The 23,860-nt window shown below is 40.3% G+C and overlaps 1 protein-coding gene across 1 annotated transcript in view; it reads right to left on the reverse strand.

The window, feature by feature from the left end:
* Positions 1 to 5,808: 5,808 nt before the first annotated feature.
* ada (adenosine deaminase) overlaps positions 5,809 to 23,860 on the reverse strand; it is a 112,652-nt gene continuing 94,600 nt past the window's right edge. The window contains exons 9-11 of the mRNA XM_060937448.1: positions 21,691 to 21,758; positions 17,281 to 17,410; positions 5,809 to 11,441 (exon numbers count right to left, since the gene is read on the reverse strand). Coding sequence (XP_060793431.1) covers positions 11,337 to 11,441; positions 17,281 to 17,410; positions 21,691 to 21,758 — 303 coding nt within the window. The 3' untranslated portion in view covers positions 5,809 to 11,336. The remainder of the gene's footprint in view (positions 11,442 to 17,280; positions 17,411 to 21,690; positions 21,759 to 23,860) is intronic.

Raw genomic sequence — 23,860 nt, forward strand, 5'->3', positions numbered from 1 at the left:
AGTTATTATATTTATTACAGCTTGACAAGTCACTTGAAATGAATGGGTCGAAGCCAAACCTCAACTTGAAGTTATTGTGTTGTCCAGAAGTAGAAAGCTCTATTTAATAGAAATTATTCGACAAAATATGAGCATACACGTTTAAAAATGTTCTTGAATAAATCTTTACCGAGGAGGTCCTGGATAGAAAAAGTTTGATAACCCCTGACATGTATGACTGGACAGGAGCAGCCTAAAAGAAAGATGTTACATACAGTATATAAAGAATATTACACGGTGGCGGAAAGATATGAAGTTTACCTGTGAGTGGTGAATGTATTATTAAAAGATTTTCAACACAAGAAGATAAACTTCACATCTTTGTGCCATTGTGTAATGTTCTTTATATTAAATAGACACATCCACAAAATAAAATACGCAAGTAAGTTAATCAAAAGAATTTTAATTTTGAACCGGTTCACCATTTTGACAACGCGCGTCCAGTCAACAGGAAAAAACACTGCGAGTGACGTCATAGGAGTGAAATATCGGGAATTATCATACATACAGGAAACTTTTTTTTGATGGAATACAAACTTCCCTTCTAGAAGGTTTCATTCATTTGGTTTGATAGCATGCAATATTGTTAGCATATCGCTTATCCTGTGTGTATTACATCCCCCTACCCAATGGAGAATGAGTGTGCAATATTGTTACGATATTGCACATCAGACGTGTAAAACTTCCGTGCTAGCGAGTGACTGTGACCATTTGTAATCAAACATGGCCACGAGGTTTACTTCGTTAAAAACTGAAGATTTTGAGAGGATTTTGGCTGCCAGGTCGCGCCGTTGTGTGTAACTGTCGATGTTGATTTTAAAAGTAACTAAGTAAATTACACAGGAAAAAATAAATAAATAAATTCGGCTTGACTGCGCTAGCGTTGCCCTTTGCTAACACTACACCGGCTGGAAGCAAACTGGATTGCCGCGCTAACAGCACTGAGTCACGGGTAAGCTAGTGTTGGCCTTTGAGAATGCTGATATGAAAAAAGTGTGTGTATGTATTATAATAATAATAAAAAATGGCTTTTTTTGTGGTATATCAGATATTCCATTCAGCTACTCGTCTTCGACTTGTTCAATATCATGCGAGCTCAATAGAATATATAATATACCATGAAAAAAACCCCAGCCAATATTATTTAAATATATGTCATTCAGATCCGTGATGCATTTCGTATGAAAAATGCGAGTTTTTCAACACGAAGTTAAACTTCATATCTTCAATCCAACGTGTGATTTTCTTTTTATTATATCGACACATTCACAAACAAAAAGGACCCAAATTTATTAAAACAATTCATCAATTTCCTCACGAATACCATATAGAGATTTATATCACAGTTTTGAATCTCCATGTTCCAGATGGAGCTTGTATGAAAAATACAAGTGATATATTTCCCAGTAAAACACTCGTGTCCATATAACAAAGAACAAATGCATGAGGATTATATATTATCTGGTATATAATGAATACATGAAGCTGTTTCCTCAGCAATGATTAAGCCTTGGTATAAGGAATTTTGTGTAATTAAAAATATATCGATCCAAATAATTAAAAAAAAATCATTTAAAAAAAATTGGTCTGTTTATAGAGCGTTTGAGGCCTGTTGGCTCCTTAGTCCAAGCGAAAACATCTCACAGCATAAAGAATTATTTTCAGCAAGTGCAGTCAGCTGTCCTGTATTTTATTTGTCTATAGATTAAAACGTACCTAAAAAGACATGATCTTAGCCATAATTGACCAGGTGATAAAGCATTAGGAATCGCCTCACACCAAATTAGTTTTATTCTGACTTGATGTCAACTGTCTCCTGGCAAAAATGGTTCAACGTCACATTAAAACTGGGTCCGAAACCTTTTTATGAATGTACAGTACCAGTCAAAGGTTTGGACACACCTTCTAATTCAAATTCAATGTTTTTTTCTTTATTTTTATGAATTAAAAGCCACTTCATGTCCTAATGATGGATGTCATTTCTCTTTACTTAGTTGAGCGGTTCTTGATACAGTGGTGCTTGAAAGTTTGTGAACCCTTCAGAATTTTCTATATTTCTGCATAAATATGATCTAAAACAACATCAGAGTTTCACACAAGTCCTAAAAGTAGATAAAGAGAACCCAGTTAAACAAGTGAGACAAAAATATTATACTTGGTCATTTATTTATTGAGGAAAATGATCCAATATTACATATCTGTGAGTGGCAAAAGTATGTGAACCTTTGCTTTCAGTATCTGGTGTGACCCCCTTGTGCAGCAATAACTGCAACTAAACGTTTCCGGTAACTGTTGATCAGTCCTGCACACCGGCTTGGAGGAATTTTAGCCCATTCCTCTGTACAGAACAGCTTCAACTCCGGGATGTTGGTGGGTTTCCTCACATGAACTGCTCGCTTCAGGTCCTTCCACAACATTTCGATTGGATTAAGGTCAGGACTTTGACTTGGCCATTCCAAAACATTAACTTTATTCTTCTTTAACCATCAATGATGGCAAGCCGTCCTGGCCCAGATGCAACAAAACAGGCCCAAACCATGATATTACCACCACCATGTTTCACAGATGGGATAAGGTTCTTATGGTGGAATGCAGGGTTTTCCTTTCTCCAAACATAACACTTCTCATTTAAACCAAAAAGTTCTATTTTGGTCTCATCTGTCCACAAAACATTTTTCCAATAGCCTTCTGGCTTGTCCACGTGATCTTTAGCAAACTGCAGATGAGCAGCAATATTCTTTTTGGAGAGCAGTGGCTTTCTCCTTGCAACCCTGCCATGCACACCATTGTTGTTCAGTGTTCCCCTGATGGTGGACTCATGAACATTAAAATTAGCCAATGTGAGAGAGGCCTTCAGTTGCTTAGAAGTTACCCTGGGGTCCTTTGTGACCTCGCTGACTATTACATGCCTTGCTCTTGGTGTGATCTTTGTTGGTTGACCGCTCCTAGGGAGGGTAACACTGGTCTTGAATTTCCTCCATTTGTACACAATCTGTCTGACTGTGGATTGGTGGAGTCCAAACTCTTTAGAGATAGTTTTGTAACCTTTTCCAGCCTGATGAGCATCAACAACGCTTTTTCTGAGGTCCTCAGAAATCACCTTTGTTCGTGCCATGATACACTTCCACAAACGTGTGTTGTGAAGATCAGACTTTGATAGCTCCCTGTTCTTTAAATAAAACAGGGTGCCCACTCACACCTGATTGTCATCCCATTGATTGACTAATTTCACCTTCAAATTAACTGCTAATCCTAGAGGCTCACATACTTTTGCCACTCGCAGATCTGTAATATTGGATCATTTTCCTCAATAAATAAATGACCAAGTATAATATTTTTGTCTCATTTGTTTCACTGCGTTCTCTTTATCTACTTTTAGGACTTGTGTGAAAATCTGATGTTTTCAGTCATATTTATGCAGAAATAAAGAAAATTCTGAAGGGTTCACAAACTTTCAAGCACCACTGTACAATATGGATTACTACACCTGTGGATGGAATAGGGCGATTTCATTATTTGTATTTTTATTATTTACTATTTGATGATCTCAAATGTATTATGATAAGCAACTCATCCACTAATTAACTTTTGATGAGACATACCTAATTGAAAAGCATTCCAGGTGACTACCTCATGAAGCTGGTTAAGATAATTCCAATAGTGTGCAAAGTGTCATCAAGGTAAACGCTGAAGAATCCAAAATATGAAAAGATATATATACACTAGTGCATCTCAAAAAATTAGAATACCATGAAAGAGTTCCTTTTTTTCATAATTTAATTCAAAAAGGTAAACTTTCATATATTCTATATTCATTACATGTAAAGTGAAATATTTAAAGCCTTTTTTGTTTTAATTTTGATGATTATGGCTTATAGCTCATGAAAATCAAATCCAGTATCTCAAATTATTAGAATATTCCCTAAGATCACTCAAAAAAGGATTTACAATACAGAAATGTCCAACTTCTGAAAAGTATATTCATTTATACACTCAAAACTTGGTTGGGGCTCCTTTACCATGAATTACTGTATCAATGCGGTGTGGCATGGAGGTGATCAGTCTGTGGCACTGCTGAGGTGTTACTGAAGCCCAGGTTGCTTTGATAGTGGCCTTCAGCGTATCTGTATTTTTGGGTCGGGTGTTTCTCATCTTCCTCTTGACAATACCCCATAGATTCTCTATGGGGTTCAGGTCAGGCAAGTTGGCTGGCCAATCAAACACAGTAATATCATGGTCAGCAAACCATTTGGTAGTAGTTTTGGCACTGTGGGTAGGTGCTCAGTCCTGCTGGAAAAGGAAATCAGCATCTCCAAAAAGCTCGTCAGCAGATGGAAGCATGAAGTGCTCTAAAATCTCCTGGTAGATGGCTGTGTTGACTTTGGACTTGATAAAATACAGTGGACCAACACCAGCAGATGACATGGCACCCCAAATCATCACAGACTGGAAACTTCACACTGGGCTTCAAACACCTTGGATTCTGTGCCTCTCCACTCTTCCTTCAGACTCTAGAACTGTGATTTCCAAATTAAATGCAAAATGTACTTTCATCTGAAAAGAGGACTTTGGACCACTGAGCAACAGTCCATTTCTTTCTCTCCTTAGCCCAGATAAGACACTTCTGACATTGTCTCTGGCTCAGGAGTAGCTTGATATTAGGAATGTGAAAGTTGTATCCCCTTTCTTGAAGATGTCTGTTCGTGATGGGTCTTGATACACTGACACCAGCCTCAGTCCACTCCTTGTGAAGCTCTCCCAAGTTCTTGAATCAACTTTTCTTGACAATCCTCTCAAGACTGCGGCCACCCCTGTTGCTTGTGCACCTTTTCCAGCCACCCTTTTCAGCAATGACCTTTTGTGGCTTACCCTCCTTGTGGAGGGCATCAGTGATCATCTTCTGGACAACAGTCAAGTCAGCAGTCTTCCCCATGATTGTGGTTGTGTGTACTGAACTAGACCGAGAGATACACTGTGTTCATACTGTTTTACTCAAACTCGAAATGAAATATTCTAATATTTTGAGATTTTTTAAAAATGTTTTTGTACTGTATGCCATACTGATTAAAATTAAAATAGAAATATGCTTGAAACATTTTAGTTTATGTATAATGAGTCTAGGGCGGCACGGTGGTGTAGTGGTTAGCGCTGTCGCCTCACAGCAAGAAGGTCCGGGTTCGAGCCCCGGGGCCGGCGAGGGCCTTTCTGTGTGGAGTTTGCATGTTCTCCCCGTGTCCGCGTGGGTTTCCTCCGGGTGCTCCGGTTTCCCCCACAGTCCAAAGACATGCAGGTTAGGCTAACTGGTGACTCTAAATTGACCGTAGGTGTGAATGTGAGTGTGAATGGTTGTCTGTGTCTATGTGTCAGCCCTGTGATGACCTGGCGACTTGTCCAGGGTGTACCCTGCCTTTCGCCCGTAGTCAGCTGGGATAGGCTCCAGCTTGCCTGCGACCCTGTAGAAGGATAAAGCGGCTAGAGATAATGAGATGAGATGAGATAATGAGTCTATAATATATAACACTTTCACTTTCTTAAATAACTGATGGAAAATATTGAACTTTTTCACAATATTCTAATTTTTTGAGATGCATTAGTATTTAACACTTTTTTGTTTACCATGTAACTCCATAAATGTTCCATCTGTCATTTCATAATTTCGATGTTTTCAGAATTGTAGAAGATACAAAATACAGAAAAACCTATGCATGAGTAGAGTAGGGGTGTACAAACTTCTGACTGGTCACAAAGACACGCCTGGAAAAATGGATGTAATGGTGTAAAAATGCAGGTTCTGTATTAAATCATAGCTATTAATCATTCATAAATGCTAAAATCACATTAAATCACTGTTATATTGCATTACACATCGGAATCCACAGAAAGCAGAAATGAGGGCCGGCCCACAGCACGGGTCCTTGCCTTCAAATGAAGCAAATATTCTACATATTTCAGAACGCACATCTTGTGGTTTTTTTTTTTCCTTTTTCTTTAAAAAAAAAAAAAAAGAAGATTTACATACATGAATATTAAAAAGGCATAAAAATATTATAATTAACGCATTTAAAAAATGCCTGCTGGCGCTCAAAGCCTGGATTCATTTTCACAACAATCTGGAGTAAAAACAATTGGAAAAAAAAAAAAGATCTTAACTCTCCAACCTCTATTAGACACATGTTAAACTGATATACTGTAGTACACTACCCTCTAGAAATATTGGCACCCTTCACAAAAATTAATATTTTATTTACGTTATTCCACGAAATCGACTCATACATGAGCTGACAGCCGATGAGGCGCATAGCACCGAGTTGACGATAAGCCATGTACGACCAGATTGAGTGGAATAACGGTTTTATTCTCTCCACATTCACTGGATTTTGGGAAACAGAGCATTTTTATTTTTTGCAAATTCGCTAAATAAAAACTTTATACAAAACGCCTGACAAAATCAGTTCCGTTTAGAATGTAAACAAACCGGCGAAATGACGGTAGCAATTTGTGAATAATGCTCTAACAATAATAATTCTTGAAAAAAAAAAGATGCGTTCTTACCATTGAATACTTTCATTCCATATTTTGTTGCTTTTATTGTGTATTTTTTGGGGTTTTATTTTCAAGTAGAGTTTTTATTTCGTCCTCGGTTGGTTCAGCAACACACTCCGCCATTTTGTTTTTCTCTCCTCATGGTATATGAGCGGATATCCTGGTAGTAGAGTAGCCAATCAGAGCGCACGATTGCTCATATCCAGTGAATGTGGATAGAATAAGAACATACATCTTCAAAAGTATTAGGCCTACCGTTTTTTTTCATACAAACTTTGTTATAGATTTCTATTTTACGACAAATATATTATCGGGTCAGTACAAAAACATTGAGTACCAAATGTTCATTTTCAAACAAAATTTAATGTTACAGGGAAAAAAAAAAAAGTTTGTATCTGAGTAGCATATTACACAAGAGAGCACTTTTCAGATTAAAAAAAAAAAAAAAAAAGAAGGTTACTGGGTTTTGGTGCAAAATTAAGAAGCGAGTGTGACAAAGTGTCCAGACTGCGTCACTGTGGCTGGTTCTGTAAGACGCTCAGTAAAACCTACAGCTCATTTCCTTATCAAACTGCACTCATTGTACCTGAGAGTACTATTTTTTTTCTAAAGCGGTCGTCTCACACCAAATACTGACTTTTTCATTATTTATCTCTTACTGTTTATAGTATTTTTTTTTTAATGTTGAAACATTTCATTATTTAAGTCATTTTTGGTCGACGGTATTTCTTTACATGTACCCGAGACTTAAAAAGAACACGACATGCAGTAAGTGAAGGTTTAAGCTACAGGGACATTGTTTAGTTTTATTTAAACGTTTCTTCAAATAGAGCACTTCTCTAGTTTCACAATTACCAGTACTGCTACAGTTAATATTTTTTGATGCCTGCCACAGCACACACATGTATAGGTTTTGTATATATGGTCTTTTTCGATTGGCACAGCGCTATCTTTTTTTGAAAAAAATCTGCACTATCATCATGTACCTCATCACATGTTGCGCTTTTACTGTTTACAGTTCCACCAGTTACTGCAGAACATTTACTGCTACCCCACTTCATTGTCATTTTTATATGGCTTTACGCCACTAGTGGATGTGGTACCACGACCAAGTCTTGTTGTTTGTTGCTGTCTTGCGAGCAATCATCCTTATTTAGTTCTATTTTTATTCTATTTTACTTAGTCTGCATTTATCTATATTTCCTCTGTACTTGAGCTGCTGTAACATCCGAATTTCCCGTCATGGGGATCAATAAAGGAATATCTTATCTTAAAGACGACTCCAGCAATGTCTAAACAGGTTGAGAGAGCCGTGTGGTAGAGGGGTTACAGTCCGCATTTCCAGTCGGGTTTAAATGACTGAGATGGTCATTGTAAAAGACTGACTTCATGCACCGTTTAGGGAAGTCTTTTTGGCTCATCACCTTGTTGAAAGCTCTATCAATGGCCAAGTCTGAGGCCCTGTCCACACGGCAATGGATTCAGGTGAATCTGATAAAATTGTTTATCGTTTCGGCCTGGCGTCCACACGGCACCGGCGTTTTGGGTGCCCCAAAACGAAATCTTTTGAGAACGGGTTCCAGAGTGGAAAAATCTGGCAACGGCGCCGTTGCGAAGTCATCTGGATGAGTAGAACGGATTTGTTTACGATGACGTCACAACCACATGACTGTCAGTGCTTCACGCCGGGTAAAAGTGTAACGAACTCGATGCAAGTTGTCAACAAATCCTATAACTTGGTTCATGAAACACACTTGCAAAATATTTTCACTGTGAATATTTATTGTGTAATGGTGCAAAGTGAGAGAGTGAGAGAATAGCCCTTAGGGCAGAGTCTTTAGTCCAAACACTGCGGAAGCAGTACCAAACCGCGCACCGACCGTGCGCTTTCCAAAAACAATCCCGCCAGCAAAAATAGGAAAAAAAAAAAGGAGCGATCTCACCTCTTCAGATGTTGGTTTAAGTCCGACAATACATTCCTCAAAAAGGGCATAGAAGAACAAAGTAATCCATCAATGTGTAGCATTCAATTTATTCCGGACCATTAAAGAATTCTGGAGGATATCAGAATGTTGGCGTACCGGCTTCCATCTACCCCCGTTCATTCCTCTTTCCGCGTCTTTCGTTTTACGCTACTGATTAATAATCAAAACTTTATGTGGCTGATGCTACAGAAGAAGGGGTTTATGCGCATGCGTCTACTTCTATTGTTCTGGTGTCTCCGATGGGACCGTCTTACAGCGCACGTAGAGGTGTGGCATGTGTATTGTATCGTTTTCAGCAAGCTTCGCGTTGCCATATGAACCTGATATTTTACTGATCTGTTGCCCATGTGGACGCGATATTTAAAAAAAAAAAAAAAATCTCATTGCTGTGTGGATGTAGCCTGAACCTCCTGGTAGAGACAACAAGGTTGCGGGCTGAAATATTCTGCTGCAGTAATCTTCACAAGAGCCCCAAATCCACCAGCAAACAGCCCCGGCACTGAATTAACACGCTGAATTTCCATGAGTTTTAATCAACGGGAAAACAGGCCACCTTCGTCCTAAGCACATAAAATCCAGTCACGGTATTTTAAACCTGTCAATTTCCTAGCTTTATTTGCTCGCCCACAGACGTTTGCACTATAAAACAAAAGTTTAAACATAGTAGAAATAAACTGATAAAGAAAAACAAAAACACAGTACTGCATGGAAGAGATTCCATTTTGATAAACGGCAGCAAAAATTTAAAACACGCTGCAAACAAAATTCCCTGATATTCCATGACTTGGCCCAAAAAAAGATCCGATCCGCCGACTTTCCAATTCTGGAATAGACTTTTTAAATGCCGTGATATTCCAGAAATTCCATGACCCGTGTGAGGGTTTATGGTCATTTTCCACAAACGTCCTTTCGCACAAGTTGTAAGAACATTTAAGCTTTATTATAAATACTTACTGATCATGTTTAAAGATGCTTGATGGATATTTGGCTTCTTTTCGCTGATACGGTGGTGTAGTGGTTAGCGCTGTCGCCTCACAGCAAAAAGGTTCTGGGTTCGAGCCCAGCAGCTGACGGGGGCTTTTCTGCATGGAGTTTTCATGTTCTCGCCGTGTCTGCGTGGATTTCCTCCGGGTGCTCCGGTTTCCCCCGCGGTCCAAAGACATGCAGTTAGGTTAACATGGGACGGCCTTAGGCTGAGGTTGGGCTGAAGTGGCCTTGAGCAAGGGCACCTAACCCACAACTGCTCCGGGTGTGTGTTCACTGCTTCAGATGGGTTAAATGCAGAGGTTGAATTTCACTGTGTGCCTGAGTATACACGTGACAAATAAAGGCTTCTTCTTCTTCTGTAGCCTCATCAACACAGCTTCACTTTGTGGCTTTATGAGTCAAATACGTACGAAAACAGTTGTGCGTTATTAAATGGAATGGACTTTTAATCATTTTGAGAAAGTTTTTACTCTTAAATCAGCAACACACAGGTTGTCAAGTGGGACAAGAGACATAATTCCCCAGTGAAGTATTTTGTAAATTACTGACAGTTAGTGGAGTTTGTGATCTGATCAGAAGTAACAGTGATGTATGAAGGTGCTCACAATTCAAAGTTTCTTATAACTTAATTACAAATATCCAAAGACACCAAAGAATCGGATTTTAGAAGAAGAAAAATGTTATTCATCACATGTGAAATTCCTCTTTACATTTAACCCATCTGAAGCAATAAGCGCGCGCACACACCCAGAGCAGTGGGCAGCCATGCTTCAGCACCCGGGAAGCAGTTGGGGGTTCAGTGCCTCGCTCAAGGGCACTTCAGACCAAGGCTGCCCTGTGTTAACCTAACCACGTCTTTGGACTGTGGGGGAAACTGGAGCACGCAGAGGAAACCCACGCTCCACACAGAAAGGCCCTCGTTGGCTGCTGGGCTCAAACCCAGAACCTTCTTGCTGTGAGGCGACAGTGCTAACCGCTACACCACCATCCCGTTTCAGGAATAACTCGTCAACACCTGATCCAGAGCAGCAGAAAACGAAAGTTTAATTTTTGACAGTGATTCCGGCTTCTCATCCCTAAACAAATCATAATAAACCCCTTGCTATACAAAGAAGAGCATTTTATTTTGAGGATTGTGACCATTCCACATTGAAATGAGAGTTGCGCGAAAGGACTTGTGTGCGAAAAGACCGGATACCCGTGTGAACCCTGCACAGCACACCATGCCACGCTTTACCAAGGGTGCCAATAATTCTGAACTTAACATCTTAAAGAAATACGCAATCCATATCCTAATTCCGGCTTTCTAATTTTTTCAATTTGTATTGCCATATGATGGTTTTAATAAAATGATCAGCGGTGGGTTTCCTAAAAGCTTCTCAACACCAAGAGTGTCTTAACTAGGAGAGAGAGACAGTTCATTGTGCTGCTCGCTTGACCATTTAACGATGCTCTTTGTGCTGCGATGCTTTTGGGAAACTCAGCACTGAGTTGTTCGTACTTCATCAGACCTGTAATGGAGTGTGTGCTGCAACCACAAAGGCAGAAGGATTTGCATTTCAGTATTTTATCACCAATAGTTACACCGTTAGAGAAAGTGGTTTAAGTCCGTGACTTGATGCACCTCTTTCACACATTATACAGAAATAAAAAAAATGTGCAGTGGTGTTTAATTATTGCAGAGTAAACATTGAAAGAGAAACCAGAGTGCTCTTGGTTACTGAAGTAAAGGCGTGGTTACGAGATTCCTGTGGGACTGTATCATCAGAAAGGCTCCGTGTGCTAGAAGCTGGTGTCGTTGATCATGCCGTAGGCCTCGTAGAGCTGATTCAGTAAGTCTTTCCTCTCCTTTTCGGGCAGGAAGCATGACTTGGCTGCATTTATATTCTGTTTAAAAAAAAAAAACGAACAGTAAGATTATCTTCCATACTGTGATTGATCCTTTCATCATCCTTTTAAGTTTCATTCTATTAGTAGAGCGGCGGCTACAATCAGGGCCGGTTCTGGAGGGGTAGCAACGGTAGCATTTGCACCCGGGACTGGTGTGGAGAGGGGCCCCAAAAAATAAGATAAAATAAAAAATAAAGAGTTCTCTCTGTTCCTGAATAAGTGCATTACTGAGTGTCTGTGAGCAAAGGAGAGCCTGAACGTTGCAACCTCCCTATTGGCTGTTTATTGGTTGTTTGTAAAAATGTATCAATTGTTGCCCTTCCCACGGGAATCATCGCGGGCTCGAGAGACGAGACCTGACGAGTTAGTTCGTTGGTAGCAGAACAAAATGTCTGGACACAAATCGGGTTTTCAGAAAAGGAAAGAAAATAAACGCAGGGTCGAAAATACAAAAAAGGAGGCAGAAAATGCAAAACGAGTATATACTTCTTGGCTTAGTAGACGAACAGAAGAAATCGAGGACACAGGGACTATCTCCGCAACATATGTTGTACAAGACATATTTAAGATCAACGATGTCCCAGGAAAGACTGTCTGCATTGGCTGTATTGTCAATCGAAAACCAAACTGCAAGACAAGTGGATTACAAAGACATCACCAGATTTGCGACAGCCAAGACACGACGCATACAGTTTTAAGGTAGGACAAATGGTTACTTTTTAAGGCAGCCCGCCGTGGCTGCAGGCTTATTTATTATAGCCCATTTAGTTAAAATAGTTGATGTAAAATGTTTATAGTTATGTGATGGTTGTCCTGATTTAGACTGGTGTGTGTGTGGTTTTTTTTTTGGGGGGGGGGGTTGCGCGATGTTGCACCCGGGTCCAGATTAAGGCAGAACCGGCCCTGGCTACAATTATCGACACCTTAACGATCTTTTGGCCGTTGCAAAAGTAGAAAAGACTTTCAATACGTAAATTGTGCATGAATAAATACTCAAACTTCCACTGGGGGAGGGAGTTGATTCCTGATTACTTAGCATATCAGATCACATGACACTGTTCTACAATTACTGACACCTTTGTCCACAGTTATCGACACTGTTCCAAAATTATCGACATCCAGATGATTTATTAAAAAATAATCTTTATGTGGTGTTAACAAACCGTAGGGTTTTTTTATTTAAAATTTGTTTTATGTAGACTTATATTTAGTCCAATGCCGCTTTTCCACTACCAACGCAGCTGAGTTGGGCTGAGTCGAGCTGAGTGGGGCTGTTGAAGTTGCATTTCGACTACAACCGCGCTGAACCGTGCTGGCTGGAAGTGGGTGGACACATTGGGCGGAGTTAGCGAAAGTGGGTGGACATCACGTGATGTCGTTAGGCGGCGCAAACAGTGCCATCAGTGACCTTTTAAGCGGTAGTCTCACGACCCGGAGAGTAAACAATAAACATGGAGGACATGGAGTCGTTAGTGTTGCTGGTCTTGGTGCTGTGGCTTGTTGTCACCGACAACGCCAACAGATACTGGCAAGAGCGTATAGATGAGGCGAGGCGCATAAGGCTTCAGAAATTCTCGTAATTCGTAATTATTCTTCTTCCGGGTTTACAGATCCCAGCGTGCTCGCAGGGCGTGTGAGGACACTCCTCCTCACCAATCAGTGCACAGGGGAGTGTCTCCTCACGCCCCTAGCCCCACTCGGCTCGGCTCGCTTCAGCCCCACTCCAAAACCGTGCGAGTTTTGGGTGCTAAGCAGGGCTGAAGCGAGCTGAGTCGTGCTGTTTTGAGGTAGTCGAAACGCGAGCCGTGTCGGGCTGAAGTGAGCTGAAGCAAGCTGAAGTGAGCTGAAAAAGGGTAGTGGAAAAGGGCCACAAAATATCTTTTATATAAATACATGGATGTTGGTGCTTTATGTAAATGAGGAAGTAATTCTAAATGTTGTTTGTATTAATTTCTAGTTTTGTAGTTTACCAATAAATGTTAGGCAGTTGACATTGTAACCGCATGAACATCCAGGTCAAAGGTCGCATGTCGTTCCTCGAACCAAAATATAAAATGTCTACTGATATTGTAATATGCGGTAGATATTTACAACAAACTACCAAAAAAAAAAATTCTGAATGGAACAGAAAAATCTGAATATCTCAAGCATGTGCGGTTTTTTTAAAAAAAAATATATGTTAGGAATTTAATTCTGGTCTAATTCTCTAATTCTATTTATCGCAATAGGATTCCAAATACTCTATAAACATTCCATTCTGTTACGAATCAAAAAAAAAAAAAGTTATTATAAAAATCACAGCAATCTTTTTATTTTATTTTTTTTTTTAAAAGTACTTAATCTACTTCAACAATGTTACACAAAAGGTCGATACATAACCGTTGCAAATGTCGCTTAATTCCACAGCGTGTCGATAATGGTGGACACCGGTGAAAGTGATCACTATTATCGACACCTCACGTGACTTCTCAAACGCGTGTTTAGGTACAAAACGGCGACTGTCAAATGAAAGAGTACGAAAAAGTAGGTTTCGACAAAGAGATCATGAAATATCGGTGAATTTGATGAGTAAAAACATGTCCATGATCTTTCCACCATGCTTACCTGCGATGATGACGTCCGGGTTTTCCTCAAATTGCTGATCGGGCTAAAAAAAAATTCCATCTCCGATAACGAGCTGCGTCATCAGACGACAAGATCAAAGGGCGAGGCGGGTCTTCCGGTTGATTAATTAACCGATAACTGTTGAAACTGAAACTCACCTTTGTAAAATTGTTTTTTATTGGTAAAGCTGAAAAGGTGTCGATAATTATGGACTGTCGATAACTGTAGCCGCCGCTCTATTAGAGGTTTTATTTTTTAATAGATAAATTGAAAGAAAAAAAAAAAAAAAGCAATACATTCCCCCCCCCGCGTCAGCTGAAGTTCCTTGGCTGCATTTTGCGTGTGGAGAAGCGCGAACCTGTCAACATCAACACACTGTATGAAACACCAACCCCCCCATGGGAGACTGCAGAGATCCTTCTCTCACTAACATCAGGAATGGACGGACCTTAACAACAGTTTCTTAGAGGACAACAGCGCGTGCACTGCCCAAGATCGAGACAGTTGGACACGTCTTGCAGTCGAGTGCTCAAACGCAGCCGACCGATGAAGAACGTCAACACAAAAAGCGCTGCTGAATTCCTGATTGGTCAAAAGGTGTTGATTAAATTTCTATAGTAAATCTCGAAAAGTTTCATCCAGTTGGTTGATTACTAATCTTAAAAAAAAAAAAAAAAAGCTCTTATTATACACAACCGAAGAAATTTTCACTTACTTATGACGTTTCAATGTCTTTCTTAGCTGACATCTTGATCACATCTAAAGCCTCGGTCACAACCGGCCGTACGTGCTCCTACGGCCGGTCTACGTGCAAAAAACGCAAGAAACGCACGGAGGGCGCGCGTGTGACATGCTGATTTTCGAGCCGCAGACCGGCTGCAGAGGTTCTTTGTCATGTCAAACAAACTCTACGGGCGCTTACATTTTTTTCAGGTTGCAAGACAAACTTACGGCCAACATGCGTCTTTCTCCATGAACCAAAAAAAAAAAAAAAAAAAAAAAATGCAGCAATTTGGGAAACGCCAAAAATCACACGGCCAAAAAAATCGTATGTCCGGTTGTGACCTAGGCTTAAAGCTTGGCGTCTCTGGCCATCATCGGATGGTGCACGTGATCTAGAAATCAGCCGAACCCATGTATGGCTGAGTTGGTATGTCCCTACCCCTGGGAGGGGGTTAGGGTGATCGATAGGGAGGTACACAGGCAGACCAGAGGCTGTATGGATCCGGAAGACAGACTGCTGCATGAATCGGGACGTAGGGACATATCAACTCAGCCATACATGGGATCAGCTGATTTCTACGTCACGTGCACCATCCGGCGGTGGCCAGAGACGCCAAGCGTTAGATGTGATCAAGATGTCAGCTAAGAAAGACATCGAAATGTCATAAGTGAAAATTTCTTCAGTTGTGTATAATAAGAGCTTTTTAAAGAAAATTTCAATAGTATAAATAACGAAGTGATGAGAGGAAATCGTGCATGCTGATTGGTTGAGAAATTCGGAGTATTTAACAATTATTCGCTGAAGGTGAAGTGAATATCGGTGAATAATAACTGAGACGAAGTCGAAGTTATTATTCACTGAGCCTGAGGTGGATAATTGTTTTAGTATAAATACACAGGTGATTATTTAAAAAAAAAATTATTATTATTTTTTTTTAAATTGTCAAAATTCAAAAGCGGCATCCAAATGTAATGACGGCGTGACGTGGACTTGCCGCTTATCTACACCGAGTCACATAAAAATAAATCACAATCCCACCTTACCTTTGAATAGTTTTAGACCAAACTTTGTAACGTCTTTAGTGCTTTAAGGAACAACATTTTCTTTGATCATTTGTAAATCTTCCTCACTTACAGTGATCGGCCGCCATTTTGCCGAGTTGCTCGAGGTGATTATCGAGAAATGGTACAAATATGGAGGTGATTATAGGAAATCGCATGCACGGATTGGTCGAGAAATTTGGATTATTTCTCGATAATCGCCTCGAGCGACTCGGCAAAATGGCGGCCAATCACAGCATTTTCTTTCATTTATAATTCTTCCTCACTTACAGTGATGACGCGATCGGCCGCCATTTTGCCGAGTCACTCGAGGCGATTATCGAGAAATAGCCCGAATTACTTAACCAATCCGTGCATGCTATTTCCTATAAATCACTTCCATATTTATACTATTTCCCGATGAGCGACTCAGCAAAATGGCGGCTGATCGCTTTGCCACTGTAAGTGAAGAAGAATTAGAAGTTATGAAAGAAAACGCTGTTCCTAGAAGCATTAAAGATGCTACGAAGTTTGGTCTAAAACTATTCAAAGGTAAGGTGGGATTGAGACTTATTTTATCGATTTCAAAACAAAGGATTTTATGTGACTCGGTGTAGATAAGCGACAAGTCCGCGCCGCACCTTTATTACATTTAGATGCTGTTTTTGAAGTTTGAAATAAAATTTTTTTTTTTTAAATACAGTGAATAATTGTTAAATAACAGCAGCTCTGGCAGTAGGGCCATCTGTAATCCAAATCACAAGTTTATATTATTATATTACATTTCTTCTGTTAAAAAAAAAAAAAAAAAAAGTAATAATTAGCACCTTATTGACAAGTGCACCGCAATAATCTCAGGTTTTAAACAAAGAAATGCATCATTAATTCGGACTAAAGCGATGCTTTCTGTCAGGAGATATTTATTTAGATGTGCCGTCGACTTTTATCCAGTGTACGTATTTTGGAACAGTAGGTAACTTTTCCAGCAAGGACAGAGCAGGTTGTGTTTTCTGTGTTCGCAGGTGCAGGTTTTATTCTCTATAAGAGATAAAGTGATAACAGGAACTAACTTCGTGTGTGTGTGTGTGTGTGTTCTCCCACATGACACATCACTACAAGTCAATAAAATATAATTTGTGTCAGCAAATTGGTGTGGTAGAAGAACAACAAAGCACTTCAGGAAGTGCACTCGTTTAAAAACGATCAACTTCACGGACGAGCAGTAACTCAGTCTTGGATTAACCTGCGTCGCAACACCCTGTTGTTGATTATTTTCCTATAACTAGATGCTCTGCCATGTTTTATTCTTTACAAAAGATTTTGAAAAAATTTTTTTTTTCATCATCTTTTAAAAGCTTTTTTGGTTGCTCTACATATTTCTTACCCATAAGGAAGCGAAGCTGTTTGTAGATTTGGTACTAAAAATTTTCTCTGTAAAAAGAATGGGGGGGGGGGATCAGTCTCTCACCAGCCGCATGAACTCTTCCTCAGTAAAGCCCATGTACTGCTTCGCGACCTGGTAGTCGGAGTCCAGGGTGGTGTTGAAAATCAAAGGGTCGTCCGTGTTCAGGGAGTAGTTTGCTTTGTCTTCCTTGAACCTGCGTACAAAAAGACAAGAGTCTATCATGCGATGTAACGTGATTGGGTATTTCAGTGTTAGCTTTAGTAGGTGAGTAGGCCACACCTCTCTCACTGGGACTCCCAGGTATACAGTATACCTGTCAACTTTGAGGTTTGAAAAAAAGGGATATTTCCCAGATTTTTAACTCAAAATAAGGGAAAATTTCGGAAAGTCATACCCTTCACCAAAAGTGGGTGTGTAGTTGAATGGGGGGTAATTTTCTATCTAGTATTTGTGATTTCCTGTACTCTGGTGCATGTTGGTGATAGCCAAGACCCAAACTCAATATGGTTTATAGAGTGCATTTGTGAATAAACTATACATTTATTTTTATTTGCTTTCAGTGGTACCAGTTATTTCCCAAATTAAGGGCTAAAATACGTATCTTATGTTAAAATAAGAAAGGTCATTGTATAACCAGTCAATAAATTCAATTCCATTGCAATTTATTATGGTTTTACCATAGTCATGGCCTCGGAACACTAGATAGATAGATAGATAGATAGATAGATAGATAGATAGATAGATAGATAGATAGATAGATAAAGAGTAATATAAGATATTAAACCAAGAGTGATTTAAAATGGGTAAGTTTCAGATAGAAAATAAAATAGACAATGAGTGGATAAAACAGTTAATACACCAATTAGTTTACACTAGGCTATTTATGAGGTCTTAGCCAGGACATACTTAATGTAAACATGTGTAGCTTACCTTTGATTATTTGGGAGGCTTTCGTTTTCCCTATGGAAAATTTCTTTGCGATGGAAGGGTCTGGGAACATTCCAGCCACGCACTTGTTGAAATCATCAAAGAAAGAGAGGCTAATGTTTTTCTTAGCTATTAGCATCGCTATCTTGACCTCAGACCTAATCAGTGTTGCCAGATACTGCTGATGTTGTCCAGCCCAAAATATGTTCAAAACCCGCCAAAATGCACTTGAAACCGCCCAACTTGGGAGGGAAACCGCCCAATCTGGCAACACTGGACCTAATCACTTGTTCAGCCTCGCCTCCGGACGTAGTTATGTAATTACTGATGCCTGAGAGGGCGGGGACGTGAATTCATGGCCCGACTTCCTGCTGTAAACTCCTGTCAGAGGCGTGTCATGAATTCTGGACCTACCGACTTTTTTATATTGTGAAAATACGGGACTTTTATATAAATGTCAAAATACGGGATATTTTCGGGAAAATAAAAAAAAAAAAAAATGGGAAGACAGTGGGAAATAAGTCAAAATAAGGGATTTCCCGGGAAAAACGGGAGGGTTGACAGGTATGGTATAGAGCAACAAAGAGAAATGCATAATAAAAAACAAAACAACAACAACAAAAAAAAAAACGTGGTGCTAGATTTCTGAGATAGAGAGAGATTCTTATATTGATTCAGTTTTGTACTCATCCTCATTTTCTCCCATTACAAGTCATGTTAAGTGACACGGTAGCTGAATTATAAATACTGAGACTGATCTGTGAATCAGTGAAAATTTTAACTGCTATATTTATCCATTCAAACAGTTTCACAATTAAAAGCAATTCGTCAGCACTTCTGGCAGCAAAGTTGTCAGGAGATGAAATAGCCAGTTAGTTTTGTTTCCTTAAAATGTATAAAGATTAAAAAAAAAAAAAAAAAGGCAATTAAATATTTAAATAATATTGGCTGGCTTTTTTCATGGTATATCAGATCTAGTCCATTCAGCTAGCATGATATAGAACGAGTTGATGACTAGCAGCTGAATTAGAATACAGTGTCTTGCAAAAGTATTCACCCCCCCTTGGTGTTTGTCTTGTTTTGTCACGTTACAAGTTGGAATTAAAATGGATTTCTGGAAGGTTAGCACCATTTGATTTGCACAACATGCCGACCACTCAAAGGTGCAAATTGTTGTTTTATTGTGACACAAACAATAATTAAAATGAAAAAAAAAAAACAGAAATCTGAAGTGTGCATAGGTATTCACCCCTTTCGTATGAAACCCCTAAATAAGAGCTGGTCCAACCAATTCACTTCATAAGTCACATAATTAGTTGATTAAGATCCACCTGTGTGCAATCAAAGTGTCACATGACCTGTCACATGATGTCTGTCTAAATCAACCTGTTCTGGAAGGACCCTGACTCTGCAACACTACTAAGCAAGCAACATGAAAACCAAGCAGCCTCCAAACAGGTCAGAGACAAAGTTGTCAAGAAGTATAGATCAGGGTTGGGTTATAAAAAAAAAAAATCCCAAACTTTGAATATCCCAGGGAGCACCATTAAATCCATTATAGCAAAATGGAAAGAATATGGCACCACTACAAACCTGACAAGAGAAGGCCGCCCACCAAAACTCATAGACCGGGCAAGGAGGGCATTAATCAGAGATGCAACAAAGACACCAAAGATAACACTGAAGGAGCTGCAAAGATCCACAGCAGAGATGGGAGAATCTGTCCATAGGACCACTTTAAGCAGTACACTCCACAGAGCGGGGCTTTATGGAAAACTGGCTAGAAAAAAAAACACTGCTTAAGAAAACACGTTTGGAGTTTGCCCAACAGCATGTAGCAGACTCCCCAAACACATGGAAGAAGATTCTCTGGTCAAATGAGACTAAAATTGATCTTTTTGGCCATCATGGGAAACGCCATGCGTGGCACAAACCCTGAGAACACCATTCCTACAGTGAAGCATGGTGGTGGCAGCATCATGCTCTGGGGATGTTTGTCATCTGCAGGGACAGGAAAGCTGGTCAGGACTGAAGGAAAGATTGGATGGCACTAAATACAGGGCAATTCTGGAGGAAAACCTGTTTGAGTCGGCTAGAGGTTTGAGACTGGGACGAAGGTTCACGTTCCAACAGGACAATGACCCTAAACATACTGCTAAAGCTACACTGGAGTGGTTTAAAGGGAATCATTTAAATGTCTTGGAATGGCCTAATCAAAGCCCAGACCTCAATCCAATTGAGAATCTGTGATATAACTTGAAGATCGCTGTACACCAACGTAACCCATCTAACTTGGAGTTGGAGCAGTTTTGCCTTGAGGAATGGGCAAAAATCCCAGTGGCTAGATGTGCTAAGCTAATAGAGACATACCCCAAGAGACTTGCAGCTGTAATTATAGCAAAAGGTGGCTCTACAAAGTATTGACTTTGGGGGTGAATACATATGCGCACTCCAGATTTCTGTTTTTCATCTTATTGTTTGTGTCACAACAATTTGCACCTTTAAAGTGGTAGGCATGTTGTGTAAATCAAATGGTGCTAATACTCCAAAAATCCATTTGAATTCCAGCTTGTAATGCGACAAAACAGGACAAACACCAAGGGGGATGAACACTTTTGCAAGATACTGTATCTGATTTTATTCCAGCATTACACTTAATCTGCTCCTGGAGGAACATGTATTGGATATATCTCATCTCATTATCTCTAGCCGCTTTATCCTGTTCTACAGGGTCGCAGGCAACCTGGAGCCTATCCCAGCTGACTACGGGCGAAAGGCGGGGTACACCCTGGACAAGTCGCCAGGTCATCACAGGGCTGACAGATAGACACAGACAACCATTCACACCTACGGTCAATTTAGAGTCACCAGTTAACCTAACCTGCATGTCTTTGGACTGTGGGGGAAACCGGAGCACCCGGAGGAAACCCACGCGGACACGGGGAGAACATGCAAACTCCGCACAGAAAGGCCCTCGCCGGCCACGGGGCTCGAACCCGGACCTTCTTGCTGTGAGGCGACAGCGCTAACCACTACACCACCGTGCCGCCCCGTATTGGGGATATATATTATATATATATATAAAAAAATAAAAACAGCAGGATTACTGTTCCTGTTACACCTGGATTGTTTTCCAGTGACAGCACATCCTGAAGGCTTTTATTCCCCTTATACCACAGCCAAAATTTCTTACTACTTAAAGAACTATAAATGAATAAAAGGTCTGAACACTTTTGCAAGACACCATATATCTGATATACCACGAAAAAAAGCCATTATTATTATTATTATACATTCCTTTCGGGTGTTCAATGCATCTCTTTCAAAATTCTCTAAAAAAATCTTCCGTATTTAACGAAGTGAACCTGGCAGCCATGTTTGTTTACAAATTGTCACAGTCGTCTGCTAGCGCCAAAGTTTTACGTCTCTGACGTGTGACGTCATGTTGTCTTGACAACCATGCAAGCGTATGGGAGGTTCATGAGTGCAGCGGCGCGCCGCCAAGCCTACTGAAAGTGCATTTGAGGTCACCGGAGTCTGATTTACCTGATGAGTGGATGCTTCGTGAAGTCTGGATCACAAGCTCCTGTGATTTTACTGGAGATTGGACATGTCTGAAACGGCACACAGAAGTTAGCCGAGTCACATTACAACACAAACGACTGCAGTCAGTGCAATTTAAAAATCGATTTCTAGCACATTCTTTCAGTACACAACCCTGATCCTGTACACGAGTGTTTCCCTCTAAACCCAATTCGAGCTGGGAAACTACTAAAAAGTGGAGGACAGAGGGGAGGTGAGTAAATCATCTACTTGTAAGAAGAGTTTGATAGTAGACTAATGTTTGCAGTTTCCACCAGGGGGCGCTATGACACCAGCTCACAGGCTTTTATTTTCCTCTTATTTTAGGAGTCCTCCTCTTTCAACTCCGACATCTTGGAATAATTCTGAACATTAGGTCCATAAGAGTAGAGCTCAACGTCACATTAAACCTCAGTCTGAAAACTTTTTTTTTTTAATGAACGTACAGTACCAGTCATGAGTTTGGACACGCCTCCTAATTCTAATTCAATGTTTTTTCTTTATTTTTTATTAATTAAAAGACTCGTGTCTTAAAGTAATGACGGATGTCCTTTCTCTTTAGTTGAGCGGTTCATGACGTAACATGTATGGATTACTACAGCTGTGGCTGGAAAAGGGCTATTTTATTATTTGTATTATTTGCTCTCAAACGCATTAAGAAGCAAGAAACTCGTCCACTAATTCAGTTTTGACGAGGCACCTGCTAAATGAAAAGCATTCCAGGTGACTACCTCATGAAGCTGGTTAAGATAACGCCAATAGTGCGCAAAGCGTCATCAACAAACGCTGGATACGCTGAAGAAACTAAAATATGAAACATTTTTGTGGCTGCTGCCTCATAGAAGCGAAGCGAGGCAGGAGCCACTATGTCATCGTGTTGTAAAGGCCTCTGCATGCTCTTGCGACAAGGCTTTCGCAGATAGCTTTTCGCAGACAGTTGTAATTTATCGTTGAGCGGGGAGTAGAGGCGTGCGCGATGTTATTCACCGCCACAACACAAGGGGGCGCGAAGTTGCTAGGAGTAGTTGGTGGGTGTGGTTAGTGGAGTGTTTATCCTCCGGTTACTTATAATGACTAGAACTTTTTTTTTTTATAATGACTAGAACTGGAGTCGTATAGATGTACGTACTTCCTCAAATCAACCGCTCTTCATGCTGCTCCATCTTCGCTCGTGTTTTTAAAAATGCCGGTCGTGAAAACAAACCAAACCGGGAAAGTAGGGAAGCGGAAGTGCGTGTACAGCGGATGTAGAGTGGACCAATCAGAGCCCTCTTGTCTGCGACGCTGTCTGCGAGGCTTCTGCGGTGGTCACAATTTTTGGGAGGTGCGCGCAGAGCGTCTGCGAAGGTGGGGGGGCTACGCAGACGCTATCTGCGACACCGTCTGCGAGGACTGGGTTGTCAGCATAAATTGGCCTTAAGAATGTAAAGCCCGGTGACTTCTCGTCGCGACCGCATTGCGATTTTTGGATGAAAGGAAATCACGTGACTACTTCACGGGCAGGGATTGGCTTAGCCTTTGGAGGAGATCGCTTCATTATCGCAAAAACACGCGCACACGGCAATATCTCTTCAACAAGTCAAAATCGACTGGCGATTTTTTTTTTTTTGTCGCAAAATATCAAGCATGTTTGATACCTGTGATCTGTCGCAAGCAACGAAAAATTGCCGTCGCAAACATCTGCGCGCACAGCAATTTTTCGCTTGCATCAAAAGGTCGCGACGGAAAATCGCCCGTGTGCACCGGGCTTAAGAATGAGTGTAACAATAGTGCACTGCACATACGCATAAGCATTACAATCACCAGAACGGCGGGTCGTGATCTTGCGATACGAACAGTTGATCTCATGTTATCAAAAGGTATACAAGAAATGAGTGTGCTAACGTGTTGTAAGAATGAGTGTAACAATAGCTAAAATTCGTAACCAATCAGCACTTATCCTGATCAAGTTCGATTACCTGTTCTACTTCTTGATAAACTTCGGAACCAATCAGAACCAGAAACGAAATAAGAGAAACCTCGTTATAACTTCGCAGTATCGGAAGATAATTGGCAGAGATAAAAAGATAAACGAAATTCACCCCATGGTTCGCCAAGGCTACTGATTCGATATCAAGCAAGTGGTGTTCATTTT

The sequence above is a fragment of the Neoarius graeffei genome, chromosome 13, assembly GCF_027579695.1.
Source record: "Neoarius graeffei isolate fNeoGra1 chromosome 13, fNeoGra1.pri, whole genome shotgun sequence".
Lineage (NCBI taxonomy): Eukaryota > Metazoa > Chordata > Actinopteri > Siluriformes > Ariidae > Neoarius > Neoarius graeffei.